The sequence below is a fragment of the Pongo pygmaeus genome, chromosome 9 (assembly GCF_028885625.2).
Source record: "Pongo pygmaeus isolate AG05252 chromosome 9, NHGRI_mPonPyg2-v2.0_pri, whole genome shotgun sequence".
NCBI classification, from domain to species: domain Eukaryota; kingdom Metazoa; phylum Chordata; class Mammalia; order Primates; family Hominidae; genus Pongo; species Pongo pygmaeus.
The window spans coordinates 84,248,244-84,260,561 of NC_072382.2; the positions used below are offsets into that span (position 1 = coordinate 84,248,244).

Sequence of the window (12,318 nt, forward strand, 5' to 3'; positions counted from 1 at the left end):
GATTTGAGTTGTAAACAGGTGACAGCTGAACTTACATATATGAACACTGCCATAGGAACTGAGGTCTGTGAATCCAAAAATGTAGGCAAAACTTCCTGTTGAACATTTTTCTGGGGAAACCACCATAGCTTTTATCAAATGCTTAAAGGTATGGAACATTATAAAAGGAAGGTGACATTCAAACCTAAAAATGTATCAATGGTATCCACATGGAGAAGAGGGTCAAGGATGGGGGAACAAAGACTGATAGGTGGGAAGGTCAGAAAGAAAATGGGAAAACCAGCAATGGGAAATTTTTTTTTTCTTTTTTTGAGACAGTCTTGCTCTGTCGCTCAGGCTGGATCAGTGCATTGGCACAATCTCGGCTCACTGCAACCTCCGCCTCCTGGGATCAAGTGGTTCTCCTGTCTCAGCCTCCCAAGTAGCTGGGATTACAGGTGCCCACCACCATGCCTGGCTAATTTTTATACTTTGAGTAGAGGCGGGGTTTCACCATGTTGGCTAGGCTGGTCTCGAACTCCTGACCTTAAGTGATCTGCCTTGGCCTCCCAGAGTGCTGGGATTAACAGGTGTGAGCAGGAAGAAAATTTCAATGGACAAGGTAGTCAACAAAATGAAGTCAAGAAAATATGTAAGATTGAGAAATACTCTTTAACTGTTGACCTAAGAACAGCTGAGTATGGGTGCCAACACCTGGTGCAATGGGTAGTGTGGATGAGAGGCAACAAAATATTAAAAGCTATTTTTTTAAATGAAGTTTAACTCTAGAGATTGAGTTGTAGTTAGAAAAATAGGAGATTCATTAGCATGTTAAGAGGAGCTCAGTGGAGAAATGGGTTGAAGATGGAGATGACTGGTATACCAGTCTCAAGGTTGTAACAAGATAGTATCAACAATAGCACAGGAGGGGCTGGGCACAGTGGCTCATGCCTGTAATTCCAGCACTTTGGGAGGATGAAGTGGGTAGACTGCTTGAGTGTAGGAGTTTTAAGACCAGCCTGGGCAACATGGTGAAACTCCGTCTCTACCAAATATATGAAAAACCAGAGGGACACTGCAAAAAAAATAAAAGCACAGGAAGGATTAGCTTTGGAATGGAGGTGGGCCAGTGTTCTCCAAGATGGCCACTAGTATATACAGTTGGGTTTGAGTTCAATTCTTATTTTCTCTTTGAGGTAGAAGGCCAGATGTAAGGCAGTGATCCAGATCTGCCCCATATTTGGCTGTGTATTAGAATTATAGTGAATTTAAAACAAATTTTAATACTAAACTTACTTAGAGATGGGGCCTTACCAGGTTGCCCAGGGAACTCCTGGGATCAAGCCAGTCTCCCACCTCAGCCTCCCAAGTAACTAGATTACAGGTGCACACCACTACACCTGGCTTAGAATTAGTGAATATTAAGAGATTCCTAATCTCTGGAGAGTCTCAATTAGTTGATTCTCATTCAGGGGCACTTCTAGTATTTAAGCTCCATAGTTTTTTCTAATGAACAGCCAGATCTGGCAAATAATTCAGAAATCAACATCAACAGCATCCCCAAAGATAGAAAAAGAGTCAATACATAACACTGTTAGCTAGAAGTAGTAATCTAACACTGTAAAGTGCAGTAAGGAAAGCTAAAGGAAGCCTCAGAGATGATGGAACATTTTCTTTTAAATTGAATTGAAGTTTGAGAGAACAAGTAAAAGGAAAAGCACATTTCCTAAAATCTAAAGATTTCAATAAGTTTATATCCTCCTGGTTTTAGTGTAATTTTCCCACTGAAAATTTCCAACTTTGATGCTTTGGAAAACAGAAAGCAATCTCATTGCAATTCAGCTAAAAATAAAAAGCTTTGGGAAGAAAAATAAGGAATTACATATAAAAAATTAAAACATTCTCATATAACAGCTTAGCATATACATATTTTTTATATGACTGACCTTACAATTTAGTACCAAGTAAGCAACCTAATGGAGGTTTATACAAAATATTCAGGAAAATCTGAGGAGGCATCTAACCATGCTGCAGGTGGAAAAATGTAGCTGACTAAAGAGGTAAACTGGAGGTAGAAATGGAAAATAAAGACTATTATCAGAAAGACCTGCAATCTTGTAGAATTGGGAAGTTTTTTCCTAACCCTAAATGGGGTCAGCGCCCAGAGATAATGGGCATTGTGTTGAGCAGGTGGGGAAGAGTAGCTAAATAAGAGCCAAAAGGTACCCATGGAGTACCCCTGTGAAGATTTGGGAGTGAGCACCACAAGGAGAACAAGAATGACTGGGAAACAACAGAAAATGGCACACAGGCAGAAAGGAGTACAGACTGCCACCAATATCCACTTCGTTTTTTGTTTTTGCCTGGGGTTGGCCCTGCTCCCTTCTCTGAAACAAGATGTAAAAAGCTGATGTATGATATCCTGCTTCATCACCCCACTTTAGAAAAACTGAGGTAGAAGCGGAGGACTAGTCATATTTACTAACTGGAATCATACCTTCCTACTCAAAAAAGGTTCCAGTTCTCTAGAATACTGAGATAACCACTCCAGGATGTATTCTGAACCCTGTTTCACTTAAGAAACTTCTTCCAGGCCGGGCGCGGTGGCTCACGCTTGTAATTCCAGCACTTTGGGAGGCCGAGGCGGGCGGATCACGAGGTCAGGAGATCTAGACCACGGTGAAACTCCGTCTCTACTAAAAATACAAAAAATTAGCCGGGCGTGGTGGCGGGCGCCTGTAGTCCCAGCTACTCGGAGAGGCTGAGGCAGGAGAATGGAGTGAACCCGGGAGGCGGAGCTTGCTGTGAGCCGAGATCGCGCCACTGCACTCCAGCCTGGGTGACACAGCGAGACTCCGTCTCAAAAAAACAAAACAAAACAAAACAAAAAACTTCTTCCATCGTCAGGCACTTACCTTGAAATCCTGTGCAGTCTGGATATTGCATCTTAGCTTTTTTATTAAAATTACTCTTATTATCAATGACTTCTTGCTAAAACCAGTGTGCTTTTCTTAGCTTCTTAATCTCTTCTGGACCACACTCACTTTATTGTTTTTGAGACAGAATCTCGCCGTGTTGCCCAGGCTGGAGTGCAGTGGCGTGGTCTCAGCTCACTGCAACCTTTGACCCCCAAATTCAAGTGATTCTCCTGACTCAGCCTCCTGAGTACCTGGGATTACAGGCACCCACCACCAAACCCGGGTAATTTTTGTATTTTTAGTAGAGGCGGGGTTTCGCCATATTGGCCAGGCTGGTCTCAAACGCTTGACCTCAAGTAATCCAGCCTCCCAAAGTGCTGGGATTACAGGCGTGAGCCACTGTGCCCAGCCCACACTCACTTTGAACTATCTTCTTTTGCTTCATATGATGGTACGTTTTTCTCTTTTTCTGTATTTTTACTTAGGATTAACATTTTTAAAATCAAATAATACAAATATAAAATATGGTCTCCTTTTACACCCTCTTTCTTGGTCTATATGCTGAGTTAACAATTCAGTATAGACCCTTTCCATATTAAAAATATTGAAAATTTAATGAGATCATATATGTATGTATTGTTTTGCACCATTTTTCATTGCTTATACAACTCTTTCCATGTAGATTAAGGTACATAGATCTGCATTTCTACCACTGTGTAGTATTTTGTATGATGAATGCAGCATAATTTAGCTATTGTTTTACTGATGGATATTAAAATTTCTAATTATTCACAATTACAAAGTTTTATGGTGACTATCATACTACGTATATCTGAGCAAGTTATTTTGAAGATCTCACAACCAGTAGGTTCACGGGCAATGTGAATTTGAAATTTTGACATGGTTAGAGCTGTTAGGGTTACACTAGAGTTGGGAAGTACTCCATCCTTCTCTATGCTTTGTTCCTGGTGACATTTACTGGGGATTGACTACTTTAGGACATTTATAGTTACCAATTTATTAAAGTTTTCTGACTCTTGAGCCAGTATTTTGAAATTCGTATTATCTGAGAAAATTAGCCAAGCGAATTTTTTTTTTTTTTTGAGATGGAGCCTTGCTCTGTCACCCAGGCTGGAGTGTGGTGGCGTGATCTCTGCTCACTGCAACCTCTGTTTCCTGTGTTCAAGTGATTCTCCTGCCTCAGCCTCCTGAGTAGCTGGGATTACAGGTGACTGCCCCCATGCCCGGCTAATGTTTATATTTTTAGTACAGATGGGTTTTCACCATGTTGGCCAGGCTGGTCTCCAACTCCTGACCTCAAGTGATCCACCTACCTCAGACTCCCAAAGTGCTGGGATTATAGGCATAAGCCATCACGCTCGGCTGAATTTTCAATATTATTAGTAAAGGTTGAACATTCTTAATCTGAAAATCCAAACTCCTAAATGCTCCAAAGTCTGAAACTTTTTGAGCACTGCCATGATGCAACAAGTAGAAAATTCCACACATAAATACTCAACATAAACTTTATGTACCAGATTATTTAAAATGTTGTATAAAATTACCTTCAGGCTATGTGTATAAGGTGTACATAAAACAAATGAATTTCACGTTTAGTCATGGGTCCCATACCCAAGATTTCTCATTATGTATATGCAAATATTCCAAAATCCAAAATCTGAAGCACTCTGGTCCTAAGCATTTTGGATAAGGGGTGCTCAACGTGTATAATGTTACACAAAATAATTTGCTTCTGATTTTCAAAGTCTCCTTCGTAATATGTCCCTTTGCCCTTTTTTTTTTTCCCCGAGACGGACTCTCACTCTGTTGCCAAGCTGGAGTGCAGTGGCGCGATGTCGGCTTACTGCAACCTCCACCTCCTGGGTTCAAGCGATTCTCCTGCCCCAGCCTCCCAAGTAGCTGGGACTACAGGCGCCTGCCACCACACCCAGCTAATTTTTGTATTTTTAGTAGAGATGGGGTTTCACCATGCTTGCTGGGATGGTCTCGATCTCTTGACCTCATGATCCACCTGCCTTGGTCTCCCAAAGTGCTGGGATTACAGGCTTGAGCCACCATACCTGGCCTGTTTTTTTTTTTCTGAGACAGTGTCTAGCTCTGTTGACCAGGCTGGAGTGCAGTGGTGCAATCATGGCTCACTGCAACCTCAACCTCCTGGGCTCAAGCCATCCTCCGTCCATGGGCTCCTTTGTTTCCAATACCATTTTCTTTCCTTTTCTTCCTCAGATTTGTTGAGTTTCTATTTATTGTTCTTTTCAAACACCAGCTAATTACTATCATCAATTTTATTGCTATTTCATTAACTTCTGCTTTTATTTTTATTATTTTTGAGATGATTTTTTTGAGAAGACTTTATAATCTTGCTCTGTCACCCAGGCTGGAGAGCAATGGCATAATCTTGGCTCACTGCAACCTCTGCCCCTCGGGTTCAAGTGATTCCTCTGCCTTAGCTTCCCAAGTAAACAGAATTACAGGTGCACGCCACTATACCTGGCTAATTTTTTTATTTCTAGTAGAAACGGGGTTTCATCATGTTGGCGAGGCTGGTCTCGAACTCCTGACTTCAAGTGATTCACCTGCCTCAGCCTCCCAAAGTGCTGGGCATGAGCCACTGCACCCAGAATCTGCTTTTATTTTTAATTCCTTCTACTTTTATTTTGGGAGATTTTATTTCTTCTGCTTCTCTGTTAACCTGTTTCTGTTTCCTCTTCTAATCCTTCCTGCCATGTGTGTATCCTTTAAGGATTTGTCACGTGCTGTCTCATTTCCTCAGTAAATTTATCGACTACATATTGTATAGTGAAAAAAATAAAACTTTTACCATTATTATGTAAGTGGCTATAAACACTATATTAATTTGGAGTCAGTCATAGTGGGTTCCAATTCCTCAACTCCTACTTGTGTGATCTTGGTCAAATCTGCGCTGTTTCTTCGTCTGTAAAAATAAAAATAACAATACAGATTAAGTTGGGTATTATTTGCAAATCATTTATCACAGAAACTGGCCCACATGAGTAACTTGATAAATGCCTGGTATACAAAAGGCCTCAGCTGCCCCATTTCTTGTTTTGTTTTTTCTTTGAGGCGGAGTTTTGCTCTTGTCGCCCAGGCTGGAGTGCAATTGCATGATCTCAGCTCACTGCAACCTCCGCCTCCCAGGTTCAAGTGATTCTCCTGCCCAGCCTCCCGAGCAGCTGGGATTACAGGCTCCTGCTACCATGCCTGGCTAATTTTTGTATTTTTAGTAGAGACAGGGTTTCACCATGTTGGCCAGGCTGGTCTCAAATCCCTGACTTCAGGTGATCCGCCCACCTTGGCCTCCCAAAGTGCTAGAATTACAGGCGTGAGCCACCGCGCCCCACCCAGTTGCCACATTTCTAAAAGTGAGGGGATTAGGATGACTAACCCCAATTTCACTTCCAACAGTGAAAAACTTTATCTTCAGCCTATTAGTTCACCTGCCTGACAGTCAACTGATCAACCCACCCACACAACAGTTACTAAGCCCTTCTCTTAAATGAAATATTCTAGACATCAGAAATGCCAAGATTTTAAGATACAGTCCCTACCTTCCAGAAGCTCAGGGTCCTTTAGGGGTGAGGAAAAATTGTTAAACAGATAATTATAATACAATGGGATAAGTGATCTAATAAAAGGTTGTGGGAATTCAGAGACTTTAAGGAGCTCCTGCAGCAAAATTCAAGCCCTATGTTGGAATCCTAAGTCAGGTATTTACTACTTACTAGTGAAGGGGGAATTAATGAATTTTATAAGTATATTAGTCAAGAAGTTTATTCTTTTCCTTAGAGGTAGAATGAAATATAGACCCCCACCCTCTGCAGGCCTGGGTTAAGAGAGAATATTAACCGCTTATTTCTCCTCTACGCACGGAGAGGCTTATCTGTGTTCCATCGTTTCACATTCCTCGAGGCACCACGAGTTCTTGCTTCCCTCCCTAGCGCAGCTGTGAAGTCACAAGGTTGATAAGCAATTGCTACAAAAGCATGTATTCCCAACGATGTAAGACATGTGGTGTAACAAATGTAAAAGAATAATTAACTGCCTTTGTTCTTGCTTCTGCAAGTAGGCTTCCTGTAGCACCAAACTTCCGCCACAAACTGCTTAAAAGGTGATTGATCCCTTTGTTCCGGTCTCAGACCTTCTGGACTCTAGTCCGACTAAGCCAGTGATCACCTTAATAATAAAGGGTTCTCCTGAACTCTGTTTGGCCTCTCCCGTCTCTATTTGTCCCGCAACACTAGCAGTGTATCCTCAGGCAATTAACTTTTTTTCCCCTTGTTTCTCTCTCTGTAAAAAGGAAGAGGAATACTTATTTTGGCAGGTTATAATAAGAATAGAATCAAACTCATTTATGTTGGTATAAAAAAAATGAACAAGAAAATATAAAGCACTTAGTACAGTGCCAGGTTGATCATAGGAACTCAATAAATGGCAATTGTAATATTACAAAAGGTGATGGAAGTCAAAGACAATTTACTGTACCTCAAGAGAGTAGAGGTAGGATCAGGAGAATTTCCCAAATGTGTTCACAGACCAAAACTGGGGGAAAGGCAGGGTAGTTTCCTGGTAAGAGGAACAGCACACGACAAGGGAGAGATATTAAAAAGTATGGTACGTTTCCAGGACGAGTTCATTATTCCTGAAGGGAGAAGGCAATAAGGGCGGAAAAACTGGGCCGAGAGGGGAATCCAGGTTGGTGATGCCCCTGGAGGGCAGGTAATTCTTACTAATTTCTGTATTTTCTGCTGCTGGCACAAAACGTGACCCATACGTTTGTAACAATGGTGAAATAATTCATTCCTGTTGTTAAGCAATAGGGTTGTAGAAATATTTGAGCAGTAAACATGCTACAGTGAAAGGATTCTCGGATTTGGAGTCAGGAGACTTGAAGCACTCTTTTGACTAATGACCTGTGTTTTTATACTGGTTTTACAACTTACCTGCTGCCTGGCCTTACCAAAGTACCGACATATTGAGTCTCTTGACCTATAAAACAGGGGTAACAACTAACAAGCGATTATTAAAGAGTTGGCGCTAGTAAAGTACTCAATAAAAACAGCGGCTGCAGCTGCTAAATTCTCCTTTAGGTCTTTTTCCATACTTGCGAAATGACACGGCAACAACTTTCCTTCCAACCACCACTGAGAAAGTATACCAGGTTTGCCCAAGGACAAAAAGGCCCCGCCCGGCCCGCGCCACACAGGTCACCTACGCAGAATGCAGTCCTGGGGGGTTCCACTTGTGTCGCTCAGCGATGGAGGGCGCGATCGATGACAGGCCAGTCCAGAGACGGACCTAGATAGGACAGCGTGAGGCCCAGCCGAATTTCACCGAAAACCAGTTCACACCACCTCCCGATTTGTCCACACGAAAAGCCATGGAAAAGCTGAGGGAAAGGAAACCGGAAGTAGCGTGAGCCGTGAGGAACGGGAAATGACCTCAGCACGTCGGAAGTGTACTCGTTTCCAAGGCGACGCCCCTGCTGCCTCTCCAGCCAAGTGGCTGGAGTCGGGAGGCTGGAAAGCGACTCCGAGAAAGTACCAGCGGAAGGCGGCCGCCGCTACGGCGACTCGCAGGGAGTAGCAGACGAAGACGGCGGCCGCCGCACTAGCCACCACGTATGGAGGATAAACGGCCTACACAGCCATTCCGGCGCCGAGTCAAGGGAAAGAGTTAGCGACGACAGGGAAGGAAAACGTGAAGAGGGCGACCGCCGCTCCAGGGTCGCTGCAGGAAGCCTAAGTGGAGACGCCGGCTTCTCCCGCAGTGACTTGAGAAGAGTCAGTGAAAATCTCGGCCACTGCCGCAGCGTCTCTAGGGAGAGAGTTAGGGGAGATAGTGGCCACAGTCACAGCTGCTCTTGGGAGAGAGAGAGGGGAGACCGCACCTTCTGCAGCAGCGACGTGAATTTTAGTGAAGTTGGAGGCCACCAAACTACCGACTCCAGGGGAACAGCCAGAGAAGACCGAGGCCTCCGCCTCAGTGGTCCTTGGGAGGGAGTCAGTGACGTTCGGGACCCGCGAACTAGTGACTTCGGGGATAGAGTCAGTGACGATCGCAGTCGCTGCCTCAGTGGCTCCTGGGAGGGAGGGAGTGTCGATGGCAGCTACAGCCTTGGTAGTTCTTGGGAGGGAGTAAGTGGAGACCGCGGCTACGCAGCCAGCGACTCCTCCGGTGTGAGCGGCAGTGAAGACGCCAGCTACCGCTTCAGTGGCTTTTGGGAGAGAAAAAGTGAAGACGAAGGTTTCCGCTGCAGCTTCTGGGAGAGAGCAAGAGAGGACCTTGGGCCCCGTCCTAGTGACGACGGAGAAGAGGGCCGCTGCCGCTGCAGTGGCTCGTGGGTGAGAGCAAGTGAAGACCGCCGCAGCATCAGGGGCCTGGACTCAACTCCTCCCCAGAGTCGGAGGTGTTGCGCCATGCCCGGGGTGGCCAATTCAGGCCCCTCCACTTCCTCTAGGGAGACTGCAAACCCCTGTGAGTCAGACTATGTCATTGGCCCTCATCTCTGTCGTATTCCTTTTCTCACTTAAGCCCGCAACAGCCTTAGCCCTTTCTGGCATTTCGTTTTCTCATCTGTCACTCCCCCCTTTCCCTTTTTAATTTATTTTCAGGGGATACCAAAGCTGTTCAGCTCTCCCCTGTTCTGTATTATTTCCGCTTTCTTTCCTTTTTTCCATCCACACTGTTCCTCCGAGTCTTCTTGCCCAGCTTGACATCAACTCTTGTTCAGTCTTGTGGACCCTTTTAAGTTCTTCCTTGACTTCCCTGCAGCATTTGACCCTGTGGAGATGACAAATTAGTACTTAGTTTTCTTCTTTCACTCCATGGAGTGACCCTTTCCCTTACCGTTTTCTTTTCTTCTACCCTCTTCTTAAATGCAGCGTTTCCCCCTTGATGATGCCATCATTAGTTCTCTTTTTCTTGTCATTTACTGTGACTTCAGTCCTACTGATGGCCCTCAAATCGGTTACTCATTCAACCATCCAGTAAATATTTACTGCATATGCCTACTTTGTGCTCCGTCTTAAGGAACTTAAGGAACTTAAGAAGACAGGCACATTCTTTACCTTCTAGTGAAGAAGATAAATACTGAGCAAATAATGACAAGTGAGATGAGTGTTATAAAGGACGGTAGAATGCCTCTGATTCCAGTAGGGGGTGAGTATGGGTGTCAGAAAAAGCATTCTAATACAGAGACACACGTAACACTGAGACCTGAATTCCGTATCTCTCCTCAGAGCTGCAAACATACATATATATGTCTCCCTTCTGGAAATTTTCCTTGGGTACCTCAAGAGCAGCATGTCCAAAATGTAATTTTATATCTATATATCCTCTCTGTCCTTCAGTGTTTGCTGTCTCAACTAATGGCACCACAGCACTCAGATGATAAAGCCAGACACCTTGGAGTTATCTTATTACTTTTCCCTTGTTTCACCCACTGTATCCATTCCAGTTTAGTTCATTCTAATTTTATTAATATTTGTTGAATCTTTCTCCTTTTCTTTTCCCACTGTTCAGAGTCTCATTTTTTCTGGTCTAGACAATTATAAACTGTATTCTTACATGATCTACCTACTCTCTCTCTCTTTTTTTTTTTTTTTGGATTCGGAGTCTTGCTCTGTCCCCCATGCTGGAGTGCAGTGGCGCGATCCTCAGCTCACTGCAATCTCCGATTCCCAGGTTCACACCATTCTTCTGCCTCAGCCTCCCGAGTAGCTAGGACAACAGGGGCCTGCCACCACACCCAGCTAATTTTTTGTATTTTTAGTAGAAACAGGGTTTCACTGTGTTAGCCATGATGGTCTCCTCCTGAACTCATGTTCCGCCCACCTCGGCTTCCCTAAGTCCTGGGATTACAGGCGTGAGCCACCGCACCTGGCCAATCAACCTACTCTTTAGTCTTGCCTTTTTGCTCCCCATTCAATAAATTCTCTTCCCTGAATTTAGCCTTGTAAACTCAGCCTTACAGCTCTCAATCATTATAATTCTTCTGTTTAAAATTCCTCAGTGATTCTCCACTGTCTGCTCAAGTCCAAGTTTTTAAAAATAAGTTTCACCATTGTCTGTTTCTTGTCTAGTTCTAGCCTATTTTTCCCCTTAATACTTTAGTAATAGGATTTGTGTGTGTGTGTGTGTGTGTGTGTGTGTGTGTGTGTGTGTGTGTGTGTGTGTGTGTGTGTGTGTGTGTGTGTGGTTTCTTGACCATGTCCTACTGTTCATGCTATTTAGGCCTACTCACTGCTCCTACTCTCCTTGGCAAACTCCTGTTAATCCTTGAAGATTCTATCTTAGATGTAACTTTTCCCAGGAATCCTTCTGTGTTCCACTTCCCTCCTACCCTGGCTGAGTTTGAAGTCATCTGTGCTTCCACAGGTTCCTATGAATATTACCATCGTTGCTTTTACCACATTATTTTGTATTTTGTGTTTGTATCTTCTCTACTAATCTGTGAGTTCCTTGAGGGTGTCTTCATCTTTTTATCCTTATGGTAGACACCAAACTTACGTTGAATAGATGGATGAGTGGATGAGTGAATAAATCGGGATGGAATGTAGTGAGAAAAAAGACCATAAAATTAGATGGAGCCAAATTATGGGAGACCATAGAGGTCATACTGAGAGTTTGGGTTCTGTTTTGTAAACTAGCAGTGGCCAACCAGTAGCAGTTTAGAGTAGGGGCGTGAAGTGATCAGGATAGTTGGTCTGTATAAGATGGATTAGAGGAGTGTCTCTGTGTAAAATAAGTAGAGTGGATAGAACATCATTTGTAGGTCTGGCTGTGCTAGTTTAAAGGAGAAGAATGAAGGTCCGGCCTAGGGATTAACATCACTGAACGTTTATTAAAGGTGTGTGTGTGTGTATGTGTACGTGTGCACACCTTACATATGCTCTCGTTCCCATTTGCCATATATCTTAATTGTTCTTCAAGGTCTTGCTTGAATGTTTCTTCCTCCTCTGTGACTTGTTTTGTTTCTCCTTAATTGTACCTGTACTCTATGAGGACATTGCTGTCGGGTTTTTGTTTTCATTGTGTATTTATCCAAATAGATTTTAATGTGTTGGCGGAAAAAAAAAATTAAATCCATGTCCATTTTCTATCATGTTATCATAGTGCCTGACTCATGGTAGATGTTCAGAAAGGCTTTTTGAGTATACTTATAGCATTTTGCTAAGAGCAAAGATATAATTAGAGTATATAAAAAGATGTAATAAAAGTAAGATACAATTCCAGTGTAAAATACGATTTTTGCCCTTAAGAAATTAACATTCTGATTGTGGAAAGAGGACATGTACATAGATAAATAGTAGTACAAGGTTGCACAGATCATTTGCCAGAAGTGTTGGTGAGCTGTTTTCAAAACAACTTCAGGTCTGGA

At 43.3% G+C, this 12,318-nt stretch overlaps 1 protein-coding gene and 1 long non-coding RNA gene across 12 annotated transcripts in view; one reads left to right on the plus strand and one right to left on the minus strand.

Moving 5' to 3' along the window:
• Window positions 1–5,608: 5,608 nt before the first annotated feature.
• On the minus strand, window positions 5,609–7,634 carry LOC129009009 (uncharacterized). Its single transcript, XR_008492608.2, has 2 exons — window positions 7,422–7,634; window positions 5,609–7,226 (listed from the first exon to the last, which is right to left on the minus strand). It is a non-coding gene; the product is annotated as an uncharacterized LOC129009009 (long non-coding RNA).
• Window positions 7,635–7,904: 270 nt separating this feature from the next.
• The window catches only part of ANKRD42 (ankyrin repeat domain 42), a 143,504-nt gene continuing 139,090 nt past the window's right edge, over window positions 7,905–12,318 (plus strand). For 4 of the 11 annotated variants that reach the window (XM_063671269.1, XM_063671270.1, XM_054441651.2 and 1 more), the window contains exon 1: window positions 8,403–9,413. In XM_063671269.1, coding sequence (XP_063527339.1) covers window positions 9,356–9,413 — 58 coding nt within the window. In that variant the 5' untranslated portion in view covers window positions 8,403–9,355. Of the gene's footprint in view, window positions 9,414–12,318 lie in introns of all 11 variants that reach the window. The other 7 variants (XM_054441652.2, XM_054441650.2, XM_063671268.1 and 4 more) reach the window with 4 other exon arrangements.